The sequence below is a fragment of the Saccopteryx leptura genome, chromosome 1, assembly GCF_036850995.1.
Source record: "Saccopteryx leptura isolate mSacLep1 chromosome 1, mSacLep1_pri_phased_curated, whole genome shotgun sequence".
NCBI lineage: Eukaryota > Metazoa > Chordata > Mammalia > Chiroptera > Emballonuridae > Saccopteryx > Saccopteryx leptura.
In genome coordinates this window covers 266615849-266642269 of record NC_089503.1, presented here as the reverse complement: position 1 = coordinate 266642269, position 26421 = coordinate 266615849, and the positions used below count along the sequence as shown (strand labels likewise).

Here is a 26421-nt window from a genome sequence, read left to right as displayed (position 1 = left end):
ATTTGTTCAAGACCTATTTCTTGAATGCTTATTTGCGCCAAGTACTGTGTTAAGCATCGCAGTTACAAAAGCGATTAAGACATATTTTATGGCTGGGAGGAGTTTATAGTTTCTGGAGGGTCTCAAGACAAGTGAACATGGTAGGTAACTTATTAGGAATAAGTGCAGGAGGCAATGGGCACAGAAAAAAGAGCAGCAAAGCCAGCTTGGCAGTTTCACAGACAGCTTCCTGCAGAAACTGGTAACTAACCTAAGCCTTAAATGGAGTAAGTTAGGTTGAGAAGTGGGAAGAGGGCATTTTGGGTTAGAGGAAATGACCCAGTTTCACAGAGAGCTAGAATAGCTTGGACTGGGCAGTTTAGTTCCAGTAGATTCCATAGCAGATGTGGGGGAGAGAGGAGTCACAGAGACCCTGTACTAATGTGCTAAGGAGTGTGGGCTTCACACTCTAGGCACTGGGGAGCCAAGGAAAGGTTTTAAGTGTGAAGATTACTCATATCAGTTTCTCACTATGGAATTCACACTCTGAGGCACAGAAGAAAATAGACCTCGGATGGTCCAGGCAGGGTGGGGCAATGGACACGCTCTTTCAATGGCATCAACCTAGAGATGAAGGAGGGACGAGAAATGGTACATGGTACAAGGCTGGAAATAAAGGCACCAGATGCAGTAAACATTAACCACAGGCAGCCCTGGGGACTGGTGACGATGCAAGAGTCCAGGAGGACTGCTGATGTGATGAGCTGCGAATAAAGGGAGAGGGAAAGTTCCAAGGGAGAGGAATGTGATTGACAGGAAGCACGAAAGAGACATTCCCAAAATGTGTTTGGGTGCTGGCAGGGTCACAGAAGAGACCTCTTCTGTAGTCACAAAGGAATCATTCACTGTGTGCAACCTTCAGGGCTAGTGTTGTAACATCAGTTTTATAAAGACGTTCTATCAGACAAGCATGTCTTTTATTTCTCTCTCTTGGAAAATGAAGCCAGCCAGAGGAGGCTGGCCAAGCTAGCGAGACCTGCAGGGGCATTGAAAAAAGGACCTTATTCTATCTGGAGACAGAAAGATTTTTCTTGAGTTCTCGTTTCAAATGACTCACTGTTGAAATCTGTCTAACTTCAAACCACTTGAGAATCCCAGGAAAGGTATACGCAGTCTTATACGTGGTCCTTTCAATCCACATGGTCTGGTGGGAGGAGGGAGGAGAGGAAATGTTGGTTAGTTCCCAGGCTTTTTCAAAGAGCAAAACTCCCTGGTTCAGTTAAATGAGATTGTTCTCATATGCCCCCTTAGAGAATGAGCTGTTTTATCTCTTAAAAAATGTAAGAACTCTTCTAGATGTTACAAGCTCAAAGGGCCATCTCCTTGGGCCCTTTTACCCTATAGAAGGGAAATTTCTGAGGTCTAGAAACATAATGGTCTAAATGTTGTGTCCCCCTGCCCCTGAATTCCTATGTTGAGAGCCTAATCCCCAATATGATGGTGACAGGAAGTGGGACCTTTGGGAGGTGATTAGGACATGATGGTGGAGCCCTCATGAATGGGATCAGTGCCTTTTTATAAAAGAGACTGGAGGGCTCCCCGATGCTTTCTCCCTGTGAGGACACACTGCCCAGTTTCTGGACTCCTTGGTCTAGAGTTTTCCACTGAGATGACAGCCTGCTGTCTTGGTAATAAGCATGGGCCACCATTAATTATTTCCATTGTATAAGCTGCTTAGATGGAAGGCCACATTCTTGGTGTCACTTTTATCTTGTTCTAGAGGCTCAAATGGGTAGACTTACTGCAAACTCATTGTCTGGGTCCTTTTCTCCTTTCCGGAATGGCCGGGAATACTGGAACCTCTGTACCTCATTGGCCCTGTAGTAGCTGCGGAAAGATGCAGCCTCAGTGGTGTCTCTCAGGAAAAGTACTCCCTGCCTGGCCTGTGGTGGTGCAGTGGATAAAGCATCGACCTGGAACGCTGAGGTTGCCATTTCGAAACTCTGTGCTTGCTTGGTCAAGACACATATGTGAGTTGATGCTTCCTGCTCCTACCCCTCTTCTCTCTTTCTTTTTGTCTCTCTCTTGCCCCTCTCTAAAATGAATAAATAATAAAGAAAAGAAAAAGAGCCTGACCTGGTGGTGGCGCAGTGGATAGAGCGTCGGACTGGGATGCGGAAGGACCCAGGTTCAAGACCCCGAGGTCGCCAGCTTGAGTGTGGGCTCATCTGGTTTGAGCAAAGCTCACCAGCTTGGACCCAAGGTGGCTGGCTCCAGCAAGGGGTTGCTTGGTCTGCTGAAGGCCCGCGATCAAGGCACATGTGAGAAAGCAATCAATGAACAACTAAGGTGTTGCAATGCGCAATGAAAAACTAAAGATTGATGCTTCTCATCTCTCTCCGTTCCTGTCTGTCTGTCCCTGTCTATCCCTCTCTCTGACTCACTCTCTGTCTCTGTAAAAAATAAATAAATAAATAAAATTAAAAAAAAAAAAAAAAAGAAAAGAAAAAGAAAAAGCACTCCCTGATCTGATGGCAGCAAACCCGGCACACCTCTCATGCAAACCAAGTCAGCCAGTAACGCTCCACACAAAGGCTGGTATGGGCACACAATTTTATTTTACTGTACATCTTAATTTTATTATTCATGAATCAATGTCACAGCTCATAACTAAAAAATGTATTTTTTTATGTGCCTGTTTGTAATCTCATCTGCCTAGTTTTATAACAGTTCTATCAATCTGACTAGAATATTACCTTCTCAGAAGTCAGACCTTCAGTCACTGGGGAACCTGCCAGGCAAGGTAAAGTAAGCCACCAGGGAAACTCTGAACAGAAATAAGAGGTAGGGGATCCAAACCCTAAGAGTGAAATTCCTGAGTTCCTTCTGTCAGCTTAAAAAACAAAGTCCCCAAATCATTTTGAGTTACCAAGGTCATATCTTATACTGACAGTGAACAGTCACAATGGTCTAAATGTGTCCCCCTGCCCCTGAATTCCTATGTTGAGACCCTAATCCCCAATATGATGGTGACAGGAAGTGGGACCTTTGGGAGGTGATTAGGACATGATGGTGGAGCCCTCATGAATGGAATCAGTGCCTTTTTATAAAAGAGACTGGAGGGCTCCCCGAAGCTTTCTCCCTGTGAGGACACACTGCGATGATCTGTGAACCAGGAAGAAGGCTCTCACCAGACACAAATGTGCCAGCACCTCAACCTTGGACTTCCAGCTCCCAGAACTGCGAGAAATCAACCTCTTTCGTTTATCTGCCGCCCCGCCTATGGCGACCTGCTGCAGTGGCCTGAAGAGATAGGCATAACACAAGGTCTTCCAAACTGAAGCGAACCGAAGACAATGGTTCGATGGACTTCCAGACAAAGGGTGTGAGGGAGATGGGTGTTTTAAAAAGAAACAAGAAAACATGCTTACTTTAAGATCTGTTCCGGAACCGGCTTGTCCTTGTAGCTGGGCGGCAGGCTCATCACCGGCTTGACAGTGAAGCATTGCACGTCTGCGGCGTCGTTAAGGAAGGATAGGGACTGGCCACACGGCCGTCCCAGGCAGAAAGCCCACCTGTCCCTCTTGCTTCACCAGCGGAAGTGGCCTGCTCTGGCCATTCCTGTTTACTCAATGCCAGGGCTGCACTAAAGATGCACTAAAGAGGGCTCCCTTCTTTATTACCTAAACACCTTCAGTCATTGCTCTAGGGCTTTTTTTTTTTTTGGTTGGACACCTGGCAAACAACCTTCTCTGGAGAAACCTAGAGAAATATAAATATGGCTGAAATATCCAAAGTGATTAGAAATTGTCCTCAATCGTTTCTTTTGGACAAGCCTTCCTTTGAAGTAGCCAGACTCTGGAGCCCAGGAGATAGAAAGTTCTGGTATCTGGACACCATCTGTTTATCGAGGGCTACAGCTGAGCATGGTATGAGGTGTTTTTAAAATATTATTTCCAGTAAACACAATGACTACCAGGTTATTAATCTCCTCTTTGCCAATGGAGAAGCTGAAGATTTGAGAAAACCCAGATCACACAGCTGGGAAATGAAGTCAGGGTTGCAAACGACTCAGGGACAAGGCCTCCTTTTCTGACTTGATGATCTGATCTTGGCAATCACTTCTTTGTCCTTATCAGAGAAAATTATGTTGTACCCAAACCTGGAGCATTTAAACCACAGGTTAAGACACCTGGGTCTGTCATTACCAGTATCTTTCCAAGTGATGTGTGCAGTCCACTCGCACCAAAGTCACCGAGAGACAAAATGCAGAATTAGGACTGCTGCATGCCGATTTCTCTGTATAATGAAATCTGAGAACCACTGGGCTACGTCTTATGCTATTAGTTTATAAAGCAATTTCATATAAACTACCTCTTTTGTTTGATGCTCAGAGAAGTACCATTAGGTATTTAGGGAGCACAGACTTACCCTCCTTACACGCTATAGATGAGAAAACTAAGATCTGGATAGCCGAAGCCCCTTGGACAAGGTTAAATGGCTCTGCAGACATGACAGAAGGCCAAGTTCCTAAATGCAATTCTTGACGACCTCTTTCATTGTAACACTCAGAAGGCACCTCTGTCATTTTGTGATCCTCCATAATAAAAGATCTGTCCCGGAAGACCTTTCTTTTCCAAGCATTCAGTGTGTTAACAGGTCATGACTTCTTCTCTTAAGAGTATGTTTGTCTAGTGAACTCTTATTATTATCTTTCTAGATCCATTTATCAATCCCTGTCTTTAATAATAGCTAATATATATTGGGGATATTTATTATGTACCAGGCACTGTTCCTAGTATTTTACATATATTTACATACTCAGTCTTTGTAGAAACTCCAAGAGGAGGAATGGTTATCATCTCCATTTTATAGATGAGAAAACCGAGGCACATAGACATTAGGTAATTTGCTTATCTGCCATGCCACACTGGTTCTGTCTTAGCTACTGCTCTTAGAATACTGTTCAGTTTTATAACATCTTTATTTTGGCATAGAACCCATGAGAAAGTTTTAAAAGCAACCTTGTTATAGAGCTCTTAGTGTCCTTCTTCTTTTTTTCTGATAATGTGTATAATTGATTATTCAATAAGTCATGGTACATTATAAAAAAGAGTTGTACATATTTATCCAGAATCCAGAATAGGAAGTCTATGTTCTCTTCAAGCTTCCCCTATGGCTCTAAAATACATCTTTTCATATTCAAGATTTGCTTGTCATCTCTCTTCTTTAATGACTTCGTAACCATGAGGTGAGGACATTGAGGTCTTAAAGCTTTTACACAGACTGGGACATTGTGTCTGAATGGTTAATGAGTGGTCTCAGTACGAGATGCATCTGTGTTCAGAGACAGGATTGAGCCCTCAGCATCCCTGGCTGGGCAGGCTGCAGCACCCTTGGGTCAGGCCTCACTGTGGCAAGGATACACTGCTTTTGGGAGGACCGGATTTCCTCTCCCGGGGGTGTGGTGCTGGTCATCTTCTCGGCACTGGGGAACTGGGTCAGCAGCCTCAGGCTGAAGTCTTCTCGCCTTTCATACTCCTTCCCTCGATAGATGAAGATTTTGTTCTGCAGGTCAGAGACAGCAAGGGGAATAATTAAACATGAAGAAGAGAAAACTGCAGGTCTTGGTACTGAAGAAGTACTCCCAGTCAAAGTTCAACCTACTGTCAAGTTCTCACTGAATACCTGCTATGTGCCCCATAGCAACTATCATATCTGACAAGGGCTCCTAATTATTTCAGGAGTTAAATCACAGGTGGTGCTTCTCATAGTGTGGCTCCATAACTACAGCCGATACAGTTTACACCGACTCACAGAAAATAAGGAGCTCATGGCCTAAGGTAGATCCGTGACATTGCCAGGAATGCCATTCAGTTTAGCTAATAGTTTTCATAGTAAGACATTCTCAGTGGAGGAAGTGCATTGATTTATATTCACCAAGCAGCTTATCTCATCATGATCTGGAATAGTCTGTGGACCAGCATTCTGAATGGCACAGCCATCAGGAACATGGAAATACAAAGTGACTCTTTTGACCCAGTGAAACAGTAAGTAATAGTGAACAGGAATAAGTTACAGTGGTCCCTAGACAGTCCTGCAAATGAATCACTGGGATGGCAACATTGAGGTCTCATAGAAAATAACCGCACAAAACATTCTCTCCACTGCCAGCTGCAATATTTCCCTCTTTAATAAAATTAATAAAACTGGGCCCTGGCCAGTGGCCCAGCTTCTGGATATTATGGGTTTGATTCCTGGTCAGGGCACACAGGAGAAGCAAATATCTGCCCCCTCTCTTCCTCTCTTCTCCTCCTTCAGTCAGTGGCTTGATTGGTTTGAGCATGGCCCTGGGTGCTGAGGACTGCTTGGCTGGTCTGAGCACATCAGCCACAGGTGCTAAAAATAGCTCATTACTCAAGCATCGGCCCTAGACAGGGGTTGGTCAGTGGATCCTGGCCTAGGTGCATATGGGAGTCTATCTCACTATCTCCCTTCCTTTCACTTTAAAAAGATTGATAAAATTAGATTTTTTTTTTAAATAGAAACTTCCTGGGCCTTAGGCATAGGGGTAATCTGTCTCATAATTATTATTACCCATGCAAGTTCAAATGCAGCAATGTTTTGAAGGTTTGTGCTCATCTGATCTTTACTCAGGTGAGTAATACTTATATAGATTGGCAGCCCACTCATGATCCATTGATACTTGGATATGTATTGTTCTGTAAAGTGTTTTTAAAAATCACTCACTCAGTACATAACAAATATGTACTGAGCAAACAGCAAATATGGTAGACACTAGGGATATAATGGTGACCCTGCTCTCGCAAATCTTACCTTCCAGTGGAGAGAAATAGAAAATGAATGACAAATAAGTAAATATGATGATTTTAGATAGTATAAATAAGGCAAAGGTAATACATCTTCTAGGCCAAACACTGAAGTCAGGAAAAATTGTCAAAACTTTTAGAACAAATGATTAGAATTTTTCCATGCTGGGAAAGATTCATGCATTATAAAATTCCCTCATTCAGGCAAAACTATGTGGGCAAAGAATCAGAATATAATAAAACACTAATTGTACAATGTGGACAATAGCTGTGAAAGGAATCAGACAAGCAGAGGTCAGCACAAACCAGCTCAATGTGAAAGGGCTTTCAGGAAGACACAAGACTTGTTTGGGCCTGAATGGGTAGATGGGGTAAGAAGAGGGGGTGGAAGGGAGAGGACGATCAGGCACGGGAAGCTATAAGAGGGATCAGGCCCAGGGACAGGAAGCATGGAGTTCAGGTAGAAGAAAGAGCTTGGATGATCCAGAATGTGGAAGGCCTTGGAAGGCAGGCAGAAGTTCCAGAAGCTCAGGGAAATCCCTGGAGGGTCTGGAAGGAGAGAGCAACACAATGAAGGAAGGGAAGTAATGTAGACAACCTCATCTGAAGGTGGAGTACACAACCAACTGCAGAAATCTGAGACAGGGCTGGGTGGGAGAAGGAGAAGGAGAAGCTACAGAGCCCGTGTGATGGGAGTCAACAAAGATTCTGGCGTTACTGGCCTCGGAGCGGGAAGAACAGAGGTCCCACTAACAGGATAAGAGAAGGACACCTAGTGGGAAAGGGGGGGGGGGTAATATAATTTACATTTTCTGAATTTGGGAAAATTGTCCATAACTTGGAAGGGCATTTAGGTTTTATCATTCATAAAGATTTTATATTTTTCAGTACACTTTGATAACACATAACATCTACAAACCACTCCTATGTGCTATTTATTTAATTCTCAAAACAGCTCTGGAATATGAAATGATGTCTCCAACTTACAGATCAGAAAACTAAGACTTGGTGGTTACGTGATTTGGCCAAAATCACGCACTCAGCACACAATTTAGACCTCAATTTTTCAACTTGAAAGTCTAAAAGTCTTGTTTTTGCTGAACCACTGATGTTTACTGGTTCATATCCATTATTTCATGTGACACAATAGTCACATATAACAAGTATGGTAGGCATCACCTTATTGTGACTCAAACACTCAATTGATAGCAAATTTAAGACTAGAACCTGATGTAAACCTCTACTTTTATTCTCATCTCTCTCCCTAGGGCCTAGGCCATCTCATCCACAACTGGTTTTAACTACGTGTAAATAACTTAGCAAAATTTGTCTCCAGACTAGAACTTGCCTTTGAGTTACAGATCCATGTATCGAATTATGACTTATATCTTTTGGATGTTCCAAATTTATGCATGTCCAAAATCAAACTTTTAAAAAGATCTCAAAGGCCTTCTGCAGCCTAGTCCCTTGCTTCCCGGCCTCTCCTCCGCCTGCTCTCTAGTTCAAGCTCCTCATGCTGTTGACCTTGCCGTTCTGGGATCCTCACTTGTCTCTTCACAACCACCAGACTTATTCCCTCACTTTCTTCAAGATTTTGCTCAGATGTCATTCTCTCACTGAAATCTTTCCCCTTCACTTTGCTTTAAATTGCAACTCTACCCCATCACCTGCCTCTCTATTCACCTTCCCTGACCTAATTTTCTCCACGATGCTTGTTTGTAGTGTCTATGCTGTATGAGACATTGTTCTAGACCATCTGACATAGAATAGTTTACTTGTCTTATTTTTTTTCTCCCCAAGTTAGAATACAAGCTCCACACTTCCAAGGATTTTGGTTTGGTTTTTTTAGGACTCTGCCACCATGCTTCTATCACAGCAAGGCACATTGTAAGAGTTGAGTGAATATCCATTCAATGAATGGTTGCTTCTCTCCTCTGTGACCTCATTCTTTCCAGCATTCCTATCTGAGTGGATGGCTCCCCTACCTCTCCAACTAAGCAGTCCAATAACCTAGGAATCATTCTTGACTCCCGTCTCTTCCTCAGCCACCAATCCCATCAACCATCAAGTGCTGTCACTCCAGCCTGACCAGGCGGTGGCACAGTGGATAGAGTGTCGGACTGGGATGCAGAGGATCCAGATTTAAGACCCCGAGGTCGCCAGCTTGAGCTCAGGCGACCTCGGGGTTTGAGCAAAAGCCCACCAGCTTGAACCCAAGGTCGCTGGCTCCAGCAAGGGGCTACTCGGTCTGCTGAAGGCCCATGGTCAAGGTACATATGAGAAAGCAATCAATGAACAACTAAGGTGTTGCAACGCGCAATGAAAAACTAATGATTGATGCTTCTCATCTCTCTCTGTTCCTGTCTGTCTGTCCCTGTCTATCCCTCTCTCTGACTCACTCTCTGTCTCTGTAAAGAATAAAAAAAAGGCCCTGGCTGGTTGGCTCAGCGGTAGAGTGTCGGCCTGGCGTGCGGGGGACCCAGGTTCGATTCCCGACCAGGGCACATAGGAGAAGCACCCATTTGCTTCTCCACGCCCCCCTCCTTCCTCTCTGTCTCTCTCTTCCCCTCCCACAGCCAAGGCTCCATTGGAGCAAAGATGGCCCGGGCGCTGGGGATGGCTCCTTGGCCTCTGCCCCAGGCGCTAGAGTGGCTCTGGTCGCGGTAGAGCGACGCCCTGGAGGGGCAGAGCATCGCCCCCTGGTGGGCAGAGTGTCGCCCCTGGTGGGCATGCCAGGTGGATCCCGGTCGGGCGCATGCGGGAGTCTGTCTGACTGTCTCTTCCCGTTTCCAGCTTCAGAAAAATAAAAATTAAAAAAAATAAAAATAAAAAAAGTGCTGTCACTCCATCTTCATTATTCTAATCTTTCCCTCTTTCTACAGCCACCTTCCTTGGTCAACCTGTCACCTCTTCCTTGACGTCTGCAATAGTCACTAGTGGTTTATCTACACATATCTCCTACCCATTCTCCACACCAAAACCAGACACTCTGTCAACTCAGAATGGCCACATGGCTCCCCTTGGCTCTCAGGACACTGATCAGACCCCCTGTGCAGTCCCAGGCCCAGCCCACTCCCCCACACTTCCTGCCTCTGGCCCTGTCACCCAGTTCCCTCTGCTCCCAGCACACAGCACACCTTTTCCTAGCTTCGCCTCCTTCAAAATGTAGCTTTCAAAATACAGCTAAAGCTGACATCCTCTGGGAAGTTCTTTCTGGCTCTTAAAAAAAATTCAGATATAATTTCTATATAGCAAAATCTACCCTTTCAGTATAAAATTGTATGAATTTTGACAAATATAACCATGACCACAATCAAGACATAGAACAGTTTTATCACCACCAAAAAAGTCCCTATGTCTCTTCATAGCCCAACTTTCCCCTATCCCACTTATCAGATAACCACTGATAAGTTTTTCATCCCTACAGTTAAGTGTCAGCTTGGCCAGAATGCCATAAATAAAATGACAGTGTATGTCGACTTTAATGTCTAACTTCTACTCAGCATCTTGTACCTGGGATTAATCCACATGCTGTGTGTATCAGGAGTTTATTCCTTTTTACTACTGAGTAGTACTCCATTATATGGCTACATCACAGTTTGTTCATCCTTTCCCCATTTGAGGGACAGCAGGGTTCTATCTAGAATTTGATGATCATGAATCACAGTACTATGAACTAACACATACAATTTTTATGTGAATGTAGGTCTTTATTTCACTTGTGTACTGCTCTCTGGTTAACTGAGTCTTGTAGCACAGAATATCTGTCTTGGTCAGTTTCAATTTTTACATTCATTTGTGTAATTATTTAAATATTTTTAAAATTTATTGATTTTGGGAGAGAATGAATGGGGGAGAGAGAGAAATGGTGAGGGAGGGGTGGTGGGGTGAGGGAGAGAGAGAAAGATCAATTTGTTGTTTCACCTATTCATGCTGTTATTGGTTGATTCTTATATGTGCCCTGACCGGGGATTGAACCCATAACCTCAGCACATGGGGATGATGCTCTAATCAACTGAGCTACCCAGCTAGGGCCTGTGTGATTATTTAATTAACAACTCACTCATTAGGCTATAAAATCTTAAGAGAGCAAGACCATATAGAATTATAATTAGCTCTGTATCTCTAATGTTTAGTATGTGCCTGGTACTCAGCAAATAGTTATTGAATGAATTAATGAATGAACTCCCTCTTCATTAGGCACTGTAAGGAATAGAAAGTACTCTCCCACTTTTCTTAATGAGGGGAAGGAGGGTGGGTAATATACACGTAAGTATGGCTAAGCGCTGAAAGGAGCTTCTTTTTGTGGGAGAAAATGACAGTTGTGTTTTGTTTTCTAGTTTGTAAAATCAACATTCCATTATAGAAAATTTTGAGAAGAAAAACATGGCCCTTCTCACTGGACAACAAAACTGTTTTTGTTTCTGCAAAAATTTTTGCAGTCTTATCCTTGGGACATTTTACTTTCAAGCTCATAGTGTTGCAGGAAAGTGACCCAACAGAGGATAGACACTCAGATAACTTTATAAGAGGAAAAGAGAATTTATTAGAAAGCTGGTGGAGCACATGGGGCTAGTGGCTCCAAAGACACGTGCCCTGAAATTAGATTTCTTATATCTTATATACCCTTTAGAGAACACAAGTTCACATACAAGGGTCTCGTGATTCCTTTGTCTAGAGGTACATACGGCAATCACACAATTTCAGGATGGGAGGAGGTTTAAGCGATGTCAGAGAATAAGCGTTGAAAATCACCCATTAGGGTCTTAAAAACTGAAAAAGGGGAGAGGAAGGGGCTATTTCGATCTCCCTTCCCTCTTGCATTCCTCATTGCTTTTCTTCCTCCTCAGTGAATAGGAGGGCGGGGTCTGTTTCTCCTTTCTTTCAAACTTTCTAGAACGAAAACCTCTCCCTTAGTTCAGCATTTCCCAAGCAGAATGGCAATCTGTAACTTCACTGACCATTTTTAGCTGGTGTTGCCTAGCCCTTATTGTAAATCACAAACAAGTATAGATATCATATTTACAAAATTATTTGGCCAGTATTTTACCCCTTTTGCTTGCTTTGCTATCTACACCACAGGCATTCCAACGCAGGGAATAAAGTACATTATACAATTAAAAAGGTGTCCTTTACAAAATCTCTCTGAATGCTTGGCCTAAAACATCAAATGTACTTGAAACTTCTTGATTTGGGGGCGGGGGGTTCTTTCCTTAACAGCAGCTGGAGACAGACAGCTAAACACATCCCTCCACACTCCTCCAGCCTGACCCACAGCCGCAGAGCAGTGGAGGGGCCAGTTCTGTTTGCTTCCTTCTCATCCCACCTGGGAAAAGTCATTCTGCAAAAGAGCTGCCAGAATCCCAGAGGTGGCCGGGGTGTGGGGTGAAAAGGCCACGGCTCAGGAAGCCATTTCCCTTCCCGACCTCCCACAACGAGAACACGGGGCGCCAGCTGCTAACACATCAGGCCCATCTGGAAAAAACGAAAAATACCTCCCCTCCTCCAGACTGCCAGGCTTGATGGCTGGGGAAGACCACCCTTGAATTTCTTACCCGTAGAAAAGAAGGGAAGCCCTGACCGTAGTATCCAACAGCAAAGTATTCAGGCTGAGGCCTCATGGCCTTGATGATGTTCTCATAAAACGATGCTTGTTTTTTCTGGAAAAGAAAACAAGTCATTCCATAGGGAGGTTACAAGGGGGCAGCTGGGGGAGGGGGAGATCTGACTATTTGCTTTGTTGTTTCCCATGTAACACAGAAATGAAACTTCTCTGGAAAACAACTTGGGGGCTGAAGAGTGATCCTGTTGTTGGGCAGGTGGGTTTGGACCTGGGCCCATGAATGGGCAGCGGAGAGTCTGGGATTCCCTGCAGGTTTCTGTAGAAAGATGCACACGTGTGCATTACGCTAGGCGGAAGGCAGGGCATGGTCTTCACCGGATTCCTAAAGGGGTTTCAGGATCCCTAGCAGGTTAAAAAACACTTTCAGAGATTAATGAAGATTGGTTGCATTTAAGCAAAGATATATGGGAAAAGAAGCTAGAGAACTTTTCAGTTCATGCACGTGGTTTGGATTTAAAGTCATTGGTTCAGCCACAAACTCCCGGAAGGTAAAGGTAATGTTCTATTTTTTGATACTGGCACTCCTCCCACATCTTTAATCCTTCTCATGGGAAGAGGCTCACCAGGCAGGACTCAGAGAGTCAGCCTTAAAGAAAGCAAAATAGGCAGCCAGACCCAGGGGCTCTGAGGGGTGTTTCTGAGCCCCTCCTACAGTGACTATATTACTCCAGCAGGGCATCCTGGATGCCTGAAACTGCAGCTAATACTGAGCCCTGTATATACTAGGTTTTATCCTATACATACGAACCTATGATAAAGATTAATTTATAAGTTAGTTGCAGTGAGAGAGTAAGAGTAACTAGTAATAAAATAGAATAATTACAACAATGTACTGTAATAAAAATTAAGTGAATGTGATCTCTGTGTGTCTCTCTCTCCCTCTCTAAAAATATTTTATGCTGTCTGTAATCACCTTTTCATGTAGAAGAAGCCAGGTTCCCTCTTGCACTTGGGGCCACCAGTAAGTAAAGTAAGGGTTATCTGAACACAAGCACTGCAATACCTTGCGAGGTACTCCCCTTACCCAGACGGCTACCGAGTGACCCATGGGCATGCAGCACCTGCAACACGAGTACACTGGACAAAGGGATGACTCACGGCCCAGGCGGGTGCAGTGGGATGACGTGAGATTTCATCACAACACTCAGAACGGCATGCAATTTAAAATTTGTAAAGTTTTCTTTTTGAAAATTTCCATTTAGTATTTTTAGACTGTAGTTGACTGCGGGTAACCGAAACCATGGAAAGCAATGATGCAGATGAGTGGGGACTATTGTACTCTATCTAGGTGAAGGTTTCTATCACAATGTTTGGTTAGAAGGGGAACATGTTACATTACTAACATCTCAGTGCAATTTAGTTTATGCAGTTAAGGAGTACTCTTTTTTCATAATGGCGGAAACTGATACAATACACTGGCAAATAGTTTTCAAAGTGATCTTGACAACGAAGACAACTATTTCCACCCATAAATTATTGCACGGCAATGGGTGACTTGACCTTTTGTGACTCTGCTACCAAAAACTACCAAGTGAATATTGCGCTGGCCTACTAGTAGGCATTTAGAAGACAATTTTTGTTTTACTTTGTTTTTAAATAGTTTGACCTGTGTTAACAGCCTGGTATAGTACACAAGTTCAAGGGATGGTGAAAGTGGAGCGTTCTGGTAATACTTGGGAGACGAGGAGACGAGGGGGGGGGCAAAATTTGAGAATCAAGTTCTGACAGAAGTATTTTACAACTTGACCAAGTTGTGTGCAATGGCACTTCTTAAAAAAAAAAAGCAATGCTCCAAGACAAGCAAGTCAGTCATTCAACAGGGATCTGTGCACATGGACCACAGAACAAATAGTTTTGACGAACAGAAGATGTCAGAAAACATCTGAAATTCGGACGAGTGTTCAATGAAGGTGAAGGAAGTGCGAGCGTAGAGAGCTGGGGATATGGAAGATCCACAGAGGCACGGAGATGGAAGACAGAGCTGTAGGCAGGATCCTGAGCTCTTGAGCAAGGCTAATCTGGAGAAATAATAACAGCTTTTGGACCTTACCGTTTTTCATTTTTATTTCAAGTGAGGTTTGCTTTTCCCATTGTAAAGAACACCCTTTATTCTGACTCTCTTAATAAACACATTTTCAGGAACACTCATATCAGCACTCCTAGAGGAGGCTTGACAGATTTCTGTAAGGTCGGTGGATAATTGGGGAAGGTCACACGCGGAACCGGGAACTTTGGCTAGGACCACCCACAACGAAGCACGCCAAAAGAAACTTCCCAGGAGTCCTTGGGAAAAAAGTGACTATCAGCCAGTGAGATTTCGCTACATCATATTAGCCCGACATCCCTAGAGGGGCCCCTTTTTAAATTTGCCCACGCGGTCTCTCCATGTGCGATTTTCCTGACCTCCATCTTCCGGGCCAGTGAATCTCCTCTGAGAAATGCTCTGTACTGAATAAAGCCTTTACTATTCCACACTTGGTGGCTATGCCCTTCCTTCCTTCTCCGCGGGGAAAAATACCTTACAATTTCGACGGAGACTCACCAGGAGGTTGCCGAGGCCCTCGTAGTCAAATACTTTGCTCTCATATGTCTCTGCCAACTCTTTGCTCAGTTTGATCGCCTTCTCCCACATCTTCATAAAAAGAAAAGTGGAGAACAAAGAAGTCATTGATCCCAGCTGCAAAAGCCACTCGAAAGTCACTGGCAATGAATAAGGAGTCAGGAGGGTCGAGTTTCTGCAGATATTCCCAACATGCCTCACTTCCTGGATCAGCTAAACTTTTTAGGGACATTATAAAGTTACTATATCTTGGCTGCTTGGCCAGGGGGTATCCTGTGTAATTCTGTTTGTAAGGCCATGAAGAACAAACACCATGTGTCCCCAAACAAAGCAATACTTAGTTTTAAGGACAAAACACTCAAGATCATTGAGAATGGAGGGGAAGCCTACCTCTTGAGAGTGTGAAAGCCTTGTTGGAGGGAAAAACTGTCATGGGCTCTAGTTCTGGATGTGTGTGTGTGTGTGTGTGTGTGTGTGTGTGTGTGTGTGTGTTTCGAGTTAGGCTGATTGGGAGAAGGGGGAATGAAAGAAAGGCTAACCGTTCTGTTGTGTGAAATGTGGGGAACTATGTACCAGGGGTTAGCCAGCCAGCAATCTCTAGGGCAATGATTTTTCTACTTCCAGCTATACATCTACTTAGTCAAAGAGAGTTTTAGGAAATGCTTTGGAGCATTCATGACTGTGCAAGTTACAGCTTAATACACATATTTGGTATCTGAGGCCAGCAACCCAGATTGATCCCTCTGTTCTTTTTGGTATTTCATAACATCTCTCTTATGTGGACACTGTTAGTTACACAACCTCTGGTAATTTCCTACTCTGTTCTTACCAGCCAGGAGCTATGCTCCATTGTTTCTGGCTGCTGAATAAATGTGTGTGCAGTTCACATACAGCTATAAATCATTTTAAAATGAAATCTTTAAAAACCATCTTTTGCCAAATGTATCCCTCCGGTTTCAGGGTCTTGGTCACTGGGAAAGCTCTGAAAGGTGTTGTATAGAAATTATTCCAGATCAGATGGGCCTGGTAAAGGAAGTCAGTCAATAGCATCAGTGGCTGAATCCTCTCCTGATTTCACCAAATGCCAAGTAATGTAAGGGACAGGGAGACAGCCTAGCACAGCAGTTCTCTGAGTGTGGTCCCTAGTCTCTAAGGGTTCCTAAGACCATTTCAGGTGGTCTCTGAGGTCAAATATCTTATTTTTAAAAAATTTTTATTTATTAGTTGATTTTTAGAGAAAGAAGAACAAGAGAAACGATGATTTTCTGTTCCACTTATTTATGCACTCATTGGTTGATCTGTGTATGTTTCCTGACTGGGGATAGAACCCACAACCTTGGCATAGCGGGACAACAACTGAGCGACCTGACCAGGGCTCAAATTATCTTCTTAATAATACTAATATTATTGTCTTTTGTCAATGTTCATTCTCTCATGAGTACACAGAGGAGTTTCCCAGAGGCTACTGAATATGTGAAATCACAATAGAACAAATGCAGAAGCAAAAATGAGAATCCAGTTGTCTTTTACAAAGCCAGATATTAAAGAAATTTGCAAACATGTTAAACACTACTCCTATGGCCAAAACTTTGGAACATATAGTAGTTTTTAAAAAATAGGTATAATTTTATCTAAACTGGCAATAGGCTTACTACATTTATCTAAACTGGCAATAGGCTTACTATCATTGTTAAAAGAATAAGTACACACTAAAAAATTGTAATAGTTTCTAAGAGTATAAGAAGCAATAGATACAATCCACGTGAACAAAAGTTCTCTGGGGTCCTCAGTGATTGTTAAGAGAGTAAAGGGGTGCAAAGATCAAAATGTCTAAACAAATATACTCACTCTCTGAGCCTTAAGTTCTTCATCTGGTCTGACCAGTGGTAGCACAGTTGGATAGAGCATTGATCTGGGAAGCTGAGGTCCCAGGTTTGGAACCCGAAGGTTGCCAGCTTGAGTGCAGGCTTACCAGCTTGAAAATGGGATCACCGCCACAGTCTCATGGTTGTTGGCTTGAGCTCAAGGTCACTGGCTTGAAGCCCAAGGTCACTGGCTTGAGCAAGGGGTCACTCGCTCTACTGTAGCCTCCCAGTCAAGGCACATATGAGAAAGCAATCAACGAACAATTAAGGTGCCACAACAAAGAATTGATGCATTTCATCTACCTTCTTTCTGTCTGTCTGTCCTTATCTGTCCCTCTCTCTGACTTAAAAAAAAAATCTTCATTTGTAAAACAGATAAAATCTATCTGGTAGGGTTATAAGGAGAATTAATTAGGAAAAACGTCTGGAAATCACCCAAAACAGAAACTAGCACTAAATAGATGGTAGCTATTTTATCATAATGATTATTTGACTTATTAATTCATTTAACCAACAGGTTTCACTGATAAAAAATGAAAGGGTGGCCTTGGCCGCTTGGCTGGGTGGTAGAGCATTGGCCTGGTGTGCAGGAGTCCCAGGATCGATTCCCGGCCAGGGCACACAGGAGAAGCGCCCATCTGCTTCTCCACCCCTCCCCCTCTCCTTCCTCTCTGTCTCTCTCTTCCCCTCCTGCAGCCAAGGATCCATTGGAGCAAAGTTGGCCCAGGCGCTGAGGATGGCTCCATGGCCTCTGCCTCAGGCACTAGAATGGCCCTGGTTGCAAAAGAGCAACGTCCCAGATGGGCAGAGCATCGTCCCCTGGTGGGCATGCCGGGTGGATCCTAGTCGGGCGCATGCGGGAGTCTGACTGCCTCCCCATTTCCAACTTCAGAAAAATACAAAAAAACCAAAAAAAAAAAACAAAACCCAAACAAACAACAAACAACAAAACAAACAAACAAACAAAAAAAACCATCTTAAAAAAAAAAGGAAGGGTGGCTGGATGTGGCAGTCCAAGAGAACTCTCCATAACTCTAAAGCTAATCAAAATGAGATCTGTTTTGTTTGGATAGCAGATGCAGTTTCCCGCCTTTCAACTCTTTCTATGTATTTTTCTTCATTAAATTAAAAAGAGCTTGACCAGGAGGTGGCGCAATGGATAGAGCGTTGGACTGGGATGTGGAAGACCCAGGTTCTAGACCCCGAGGTTGCCAGCTTGAGCGTGGGCTCATCTGGTTTGAGCAAAAGCTCACCAACTTGAGCCCAAGGTCACTGGCTCGAGCAAGGGGTTACTCGCTCTGCTGAAGGCCCGCGGTCAAGGCACGTATGAGAGAGTGATCAGTGAACAACTAAGGTGTTGCAACACGCAACAAAAAACTAATGATTGATGCTTCTCCTCTCTCCGTTCCTGTCTGTCTGTCCCTGTCTATCCCTCTCTCTGACTCTCTGTCTCTGTAAAAAAAAAAAAAAAAAAAAAGAAAAGAAAATTAAACAGAAATTTAAAAGCCTTTCAGATGGACATGCTTTCTCCAGTTGACCACAAACGTCACAAGTTCCCAGCCCAGTGGCTATGTTTATTTTACCTTCACACCCCTGTAGGCTTCTAAGTTGCTTGTTATTTACAGCCCATTGTGTCGGGAATGTAGCAATCTGGGTACGGGATGTGTACCAGGTATTAGCAAAGGATCTCTAGACAATACACTGAGAGTGACAGGACTAGTTTCTGGCTCTGAGAGATATTTAAGGGGAAAATTACAATGATGGAGAGTGGAGACTGCTCCCTTGTATTTTCCACTGGGTTAAGTGTCCTCAAGTTAACTGATCTTTATTACCTTTCTTACATTAATTTATCTGTTCATTTTCTCTCCTATTGAAAATACCAGGGTTCAAAGGTACACATGGGAATAATAAACAGTAAGTCATGAGTGATTACTGTATAATGAGGAATTTGTCTGGTTTTTGTCCTGAGTCCTGAGAGGAAGCTCCTAAACCCTTGGAATTTCCCCCGTGTTGGGAGTGTCTTGGTTATTCATGATGGAACCTCCAACCACACCTGAGTTTATGCTACTGAGGTGACTCATGTGGGCCCTCTGTCAGAAAAACCACCCATGTGGTTAGAGGGCTTGGGGCCTTGAACTATATGAGATTAGCCAGATCTAAAGGGAGATGGAGTTTATTCATGAGGTCAGTGATTCAGTCAATCAAGCCTACATAATAAAACCTTAATAAAAACTCCAGCTAACGGCTCAAGTGAGCTCCCCATTGGGGAACACATCAGTTGCCCTGGAGGGTGATGTGCTCTGAATCCATGGCGGGAGGAAATAGATGCTCTGTGTCTGGGATCCCCCTCCCCCAGGCCCTGCCAACGTATTTCTTCATTCAGCTGCTCCTAAACTGTGTCCTTTAAGATAAAACTCTAATTGCAAATACAGCATTTCACTGAGTTTTGTGAGTTGTTCCAGCACATTATCAAACCTGAGAGGGTCATAGGACTCTCCTCCAATCTACTGTCCATTGGTCAGAGATGTGGGTGGCCAGGGGACCCTGGACAGTGGCTTATCTCTGAAGCAAGGGCTGTCTTGTTGGCCATGTCCTTAACCTGTGCATTCTGCACAGTGGCTGGTCAGCACCGGAAGTGTACTCAATATTGCTGTCATGGTCTTCCTTGCCCAATATGAGACCAATGACCCAACACTCACTTTGCCTTTGTCAAAATAGGATATGATTTCCTGATACAGCTTCTCTTTCAGCTCCTGCTGGGTGTAAACGTAGTAACTGTCCCTCTGAAGCAAATGGGGGGCACAAGGCTTGTCTGACCACTGAAAAGCCAACAAAAGACATTAATGCAACATATCAGTTAATTCAATTACTTAAAGGCAATTAACAGATACTTAGCTTAAAAAAGTCACAGAAAAAAAAAGTCACAGAAATATTTGCATATATCCGTGACTCATCCATATGGTATTTCAGGTTATTTATTAAGCACAAAAAATTGCATACAGATATAATATAAGCCGACTCTTAAACAAGCACCACACTGACTGGACACACATGTGAGCAACCCTGTGACTGCCAGGAACTGGTGAGGTCGCCAACCAGTGTGAAGCCTGCTGGACTAGAATGACCACACAGCCAGACAGAAGAGAGAGCAGAGCAGAAGTACAAAAATGGAAAGGAGGGGTAGAACTATCACCATGCACAAACAGTGACTGTATTCTTCACAATCAATGCTTGTACAAAAGGTGCCCAGTGAAGACCTACCATAAATACAGAGAAGTCAGTCAATTAGTGGGATAACAGATGGACATATTTGGAAATAATTCAGAGAGATTTCACAAAAATAGATAACCTTGCTGAAGACATTAGAAGAAAACAATCCAACAAGAATAAATAAAAACTGATAAGGTATTCAGGCACAACAGTGTGAATGTGTTCAATGCCACAGAACCATACACTTAAAAATGATTAAGATGGAACATTTCAAGTGATGTGAATTTTACCATAATTCAATAAAAAAGAAAAGATATCTGAGAATCAACATAACAGGGAACATGCAGGACTTCTTTATGGAGAGCTTTAACACACCATGGAAGGGCACAAAAGCTGACTTGGACGAGTAGAAAGCCACACCATGCTCTTGGACAGGAAAATGCTATTTCATAAACATGGAAAGTTTCCCTAAATTAAAATTTTTAGTGTTAATGTATGATTCCAAAGCCCATGTGAAAAAAAAAGCAAAAAGAAACAGGTGGAAGACTCTGAAAAAAAGAGCAATGAACATAGTTTTATTAATTACCAGGTAATAAAACATACTATAAAGAATTAATAATTAAAAGAATGTGGGCCCTGGCCGGTTGGCTCAGCGGTAGAGCGTCGGCCTGGCATGCGGGGGACCCAGGTTCGATTCCCGACCAGGGCACATAGGAGAAGCGCCCATTTGCTTCTCCCCCCCGCCCTTCCTCTCTGTCTCTCTCTTCCCCTCCCGCAGCCAAAGCTCCATTGGAGCAAAGATGGCCCGGGCGCTGGGGATGGCTCCTTGGCCTCTGCCCCAGGCGCTAGAGTGACTCAGGTCGCGGCAGAGCGACGCCCCTGGTGGGCGTGGCGGGTGGATCCCGGTCGGGTGCATGCGGGAGTCTGTCTGACTGTCTCTCCCCATTTCCAGCTTCAGAAAAATACAAAAACAAAAACAAAAACAAAACAAAAAAAAAAAGAATGTGGCACTGACACAGACAGGGACCCAGGCAAAAATTGAAAAACAGACTCTTCTCTCTCTGTATAGGGATTTACTACATGATAAAGAAGGAATCTCGTACCAAGGAGGAAAATGTGGATTACATCCCTAGTGAGTAGCTATCTGGGTAAAAAGCTACATCTATACCTCATGCCTTACTAAGCCAGGATGGGAGAATTTAATTTTCTGAGCAGCACAAATAAAAAGATCTATGGTTATGGAAACCAGGGTTTCTTTCTGATCATCCCACAGTCAACAAGCCCTCCTCCCTAACCCATACACAAAAAGTGTTTTAGTGCCTGGAACTTGAATATGAATTGTGAACAGCTGCCTAAGGAAAGTGGCGAGGCAGAGGATCCCTGTTTTAATTATAAAGCTGAGAAAAGTGTACATGTATTATTTTAGTATAAAATAAAAATTAAATTATACAAGAAAATTAAATGCTGGGTAAGCAAGCATGGAGACAGGAGGATGCGGCAGAGGCTACTGTAGCTCTCTAGGGGAGAGACAATGGTAGCTTGGACCAGCTTAAAGTGGTTAGAAATGACAACAAGATATAGAAGAGAGACCTGCACTCCCACATTCACTGCAGCATTATTCACAATAGTAAAGACATGAAAACAACCTAAGGGTCTGTCAGTAGATGGATGAATAGACATGTTTGTACATACATGATAGAATTACTCAGCCATGAGAAAGAAGGAAGTCCTGCCATCTGTGACAGCATGGATGGACCTGGGAGGCATGATGTTAAGTAAGCTAAGCCAGACAGAGAAGGACAAGTACTGTGTGATTAGGAATCTAAAAAGCCAACATTCATGATGGCTCCTAGTGGTTACTAGGGAGTGTGAGGGGGTGGAATTGGGGAGATTCAGTTTAAGGTGACAAACTTGTAGCCAGTAGACAAATAGGTCCCAAAGATCTAACACACAGCATAGTGATTACAGATAATACTGTACTATAAACTTCAAAGCTTCTAAGAGACTACATCGTAATTGCTCCCACCACAAAAAGAAAGAAATGATAATTATGTGACATGATAGAAGTGTTAGCTACTGGTAGCAATCCTATTACAATATATAAATGTATCAAGTCCACATGTGTGCACCTTAAATGGACAAAATGTTGTATGTCAATTATATCAAAACTTTTTTAAAAAGTGGAGACCTTAAGGACAACTTTTGGACACAAGGTCCACAATTCTTGCTGGTAGAAAATGTGGGAAGGAGTGATTAAAAGATGAACACAGGTATTTGCCCAAGCAACTGGGTAGATGGTGGTGCCCTTCACGAAACAGGAAGAAAGGAAGGGAAGGGACAGATCCAAGAGAATGGTGAAAAACCAGAGCTTCTGTCACTGACATGTGACACTGTGTTGTCGCATAGTCACTGAAAGGTTGATGCTGAAAGAACAGGCTATCCGTGCATCTGAAGTTGGAGGAGTAGTCAGAGCCAGAAACAACTGTTTGAGATCCATTACGTATAGATGTATCTACATCCACAACGTGCTATAATTTTACTTACTGGGTGATTCTAAATAGAAAACTACTTCTGTGGCACTATATTTACTTACAACTCTTGTCTCTGCAGTTGTACAAATATTTTACATATATTAAGCAATGGATGTTTAATTCTTCAATTACAGTGTCAATTATTAGGGGCCTCTAAGTTGTATTCTGCTTCCTAAGGATTTTAAAAATCAATGAAATTACTTCTTTTATTTAAAAATGATTTTATTTATTCATTGAAAAGAAGAGAGAGAGGGAGGGAGGGGAGGAGCAAGAAGCATCAACTCCTATATGTGCCTTGACCAGGCAAGCCCAGGGTTTTGAACCAGCGACTTTCAGCATTCCAGGTTGACGCTTTATCCACTGTGCCACCACATGTCAGGCACTTTTTATGCCCTCATTTCGTGATATCTGACATTTTCTCAACTTTGATCTGAAAATAGGCTTTGTCTATATAAAGGATAAAAATATTATTGGATGGGCCCTGGCTGGTTGGTTCAGTGGTAGAGCGTCGGCTTGGTGTGTAAAAGTCCCAGGTTCGATTCCTGGCCAGGGCACACAGGAGAAGCGCCCATCTGCTTCTCCACCCTTCCCCCTCTCCTTCCTCTCTGTCTCTCTCTTCCCCTCCTGTAGCCAAGGCTCCATTGGAGCAAAGTTGGCCCGGGCGCTGAGGACGGCTTCATGACTTCTGCCTCAGGTGTTGGAATGGCTCTGATTACAGCGGAGTGACGCCCCAGAGGGGCAGAGCATCACCCGCTGGTGGGCATGCTGGGTGGATCCTGGTTGGGAGCATGCGGGAGTCCGTCTGTCTGCCCCCCTCTCCTGCCCTGATTCTCACTTTGGAAAATAGAAAAAGAAATAAATACATAAATAAATAAATGAAAGGCTCTCCCTTGACTAGGGATCATTCCCATCACAATCACGAAGCTAGCAGGGTTTCGTCTCAAAGGAGTTCACAGTCGCCACGTAGCATTTTGTCCTCTGGTGTTGAAATGAACAGGCCTGAACCACTTACCTGCAGAAGCTCAGCGTGCAAGAGCAGTGTGTAGGCAGCTTCTGTGTAGTTATCACAGTCATGGTGCAAATCCCGCAGCTTGTACAAGTACCTGGTAAGAATGAGAGGGGGGGTTTGCCGCTAGGAAGCCGATCCAGCATTAGCTCATTGCACAACCAAGCCGTAGCCTGCTTTCTCATCTTTTCTTTCTTTACTCCTTTCTCTTGGGCAAAGGAATCCCTTCCCTCCTACCTTCCTATTTCTATAACCCTTGGTGCTGCCTCCCACCTGTCTTTCCTACTCCATATACTCTGCTTAATATTCTTTTTGGTTTTGGTTGATTGATTTTAGAGAGGGGGGGAATTCTGGGAGATAGTAATAGATATATATATAGAGAGCATTTATTTTGTTCTACTTATTGTTCTACTTAGTAACTTAGTTGTACACTTTTGGTTGCTTCCCGTATGTGCCCTGACCAGGGACCAAACCCACAACCTTGGTGATTCAAGACAATGCTGTAACCAACTGATCTAACCAGCCAGGGCCTCTACTTTATGCTTTTCGTTGAAGGCAATGATGTATACTTATTTATTTTTATGCCGTGAACCCCTTTGGGAAGCTAATAAGAGCTATGGAATCTCTCTCCAAGAAAATGCACGTAATATATGTCCAATTGTGTCCCACATCCAGGGATTCCTGAACTTCAGGCTCACATTTCTTGACAGAAGGCAAATTTCCATGTCTTTCCCTGGGCAGACCTTCCTGATCACCTTGGCCAGCATCTTCCATCCTTCCTTGGAATCCCAACCCCAACCTCCCTATGCATGCCCTCGTATGGTACTTATTATGCATCTGTCTAAAAAGCTTACCCTTTTGGGGAAGATCACATACTTTCTGGTTCTCTCAAACCAGCAAGCATGGGTTTGGGGCTTAGTATTTACTGTTTGAAAAACATTAAATAATAAAGCCATGACATAAATAGAAAAAGCAGACATCCCCTTCAGCTTACCTTATGTATATGTCTTCTCTCTTTTCTTTATAAAAATTCTATAGAAAAGTCCAAAATACAATGTCAATCAAGAGTTACTGCCTAGTTTGCCATGAAAATGGCCAATAGCTACTTTTGCTTTTCAATGGTGTCACCTCTTCAGAGTTTATTTTCTTTTAACAGATTTTCTAGCAAGGGAAATGACAGGACAGTTTATAAAGAAGGTGGGTCAAAGAATTTTTTAGGACCATGCTTGAGTAACTTGAGGGAACCCTCTAAGAGAACAGATTTTTACTCAAGTCACCTGATACTCTGCTTTCTCAGGCCAACAGGGGAGTAGGATCTCAGTTTATAGTTACCTGAGGAGTGGCAACCATAACCTCTGAGCTCTGAAGTTCCAGACACATATGTCCAGGGAAAGACAAGAGGGAAATGTTCTACCACCACGAGGGTTTCAGGCACTAACACTCTACTCATGGTATATGTCCTGGTTCTCACACATGTTCACCTGTGCCCCATAAGTCCAACAGTCAAGCAACCACATGTAAACAATTTGGCAGAGAAACAGACTGCGGATGGCCCTTAGAAAGAGGAAGAGGTCAGGCTGCATTTTCCATCCCTGTTTCCAAGTTTATCCTCTAGGTCTGTGTCTGCTGGTGTCTGCTAGTCTAATGGTAAGATGGCTGCTCCCATCAGACTCACCACAAAGGTGGCCCCAGACCTCCTTCGTGCCTGTGAGATCTACACAGAGCTGCTTAAGTGGGTGCAGGGCGGCCTGCAGTGCCCTCCACACCCCAGGGGCTTGGCACCTACCAGCACATTGACTGTGCAGCTCATCCGGTTTTCCTTGCTTTCATCGTGCATGATGATGGTCCTGTAGTCCAGGAGGTTCTCTAAGAGGCTGCTGACTAGGCGCGCGAAAATTTCCCCAGAGCTAGAGAGGTACTTATGCTTCCGGCAATGCTCTAGAAGCCTGGAGGGGTGGAGGGAGAGACACATGCCTTTGTCTCACTGCATTCCAAAACCAGAGGAGCGCTGTCCTAGGTCCTAGCAGCAGGGGCACCAGGTGAGGAGACCTCCCACCCCACCACCACACAGTTAGGCCATATTCCATGTTTTCTTTGGAGCTTCAGCTCAGCACACCATCACTTAGAGTCCTTGCCTACCACACCCTTCCTGGAACTTCTATCTGTATTTTTGTTGCTTTTGTTTTCTTGTCAATACCACAAAAAACAGGAACCTTTGCCCAAAAGGTCTGTATACACTCTCTGGTCACTCTGCTCAAGTTGAAAGAGACCATCTTTTCTACATCTTTATTCTCCCTAGAGCAGGGGTCTCAAACTCAACTCAGCATGTGGGCCGCAGAGCAAGATCACAGCCGTTCGGCGGGCCGCACTAGGTCTACAAAAGGCAACTGTTACGCAACACTTTTCTCACTGCAGTTGAAAACAAAAAAAAAATCAGTACAACAAGCACAATCGTACATGCAGTTTATTCAGTGTCACAAAACGACCAGAAACTGTAGTTCGCATCACAACTGCTGTTAACTAAGCTAATATCTAGCTAGGATGCTAGAGAAATGAAAAATACAAGTAGGCCCCAAGGCTTACTTAATTTTATCCAAAATATTTTGAACTTCGTGGATTAGTCTGCAGGCCGCACAAAATTGTTCGGCGGGCCGCGAGTTTGAGACCCCTGCCCTAGAGCCTAGCGCCTCTTGGCATCCTGGGGCATTCTGGAAATCCTGTGTGACTGATGAGCCTAGAGGAATGAGGAGCCTACACCACATCCAGACTCTTGCTCTTCAGATAAAAGTGTTCTTTTGCTGAGTGGTGGTGGGGAAT

The 26421-nt window shown here is 43.7% G+C and overlaps 1 protein-coding gene across 2 annotated transcripts in view; it reads right to left on the bottom strand.

The window, feature by feature from the left end:
• DOCK5 (dedicator of cytokinesis 5) overlaps positions 1-26421 on the bottom strand; it is a 221829-nt gene that overhangs the window by 15475 nt on the left and 179933 nt on the right. For both annotated transcript variants that reach the window (XM_066351933.1, XM_066351942.1), the window contains 10 exons: positions 25391-25550; positions 24599-24636; positions 23611-23701; positions 19557-19676; positions 14975-15064; positions 12365-12469; positions 5406-5547; positions 3411-3492; positions 1782-1866; positions 1097-1183 (listed from right to left, as the gene is read on the bottom strand). In XM_066351933.1, coding sequence (XP_066208030.1) covers positions 1097-1183; positions 1782-1866; positions 3411-3492; positions 5406-5547; positions 12365-12469; positions 14975-15064; positions 19557-19676; positions 23611-23701; positions 24599-24636; positions 25391-25550 — 1000 coding nt within the window. The remainder of the gene's footprint in view (positions 1-1096; positions 1184-1781; positions 1867-3410; positions 3493-5405; positions 5548-12364; positions 12470-14974; positions 15065-19556; positions 19677-23610; positions 23702-24598; positions 24637-25390; positions 25551-26421) is intronic.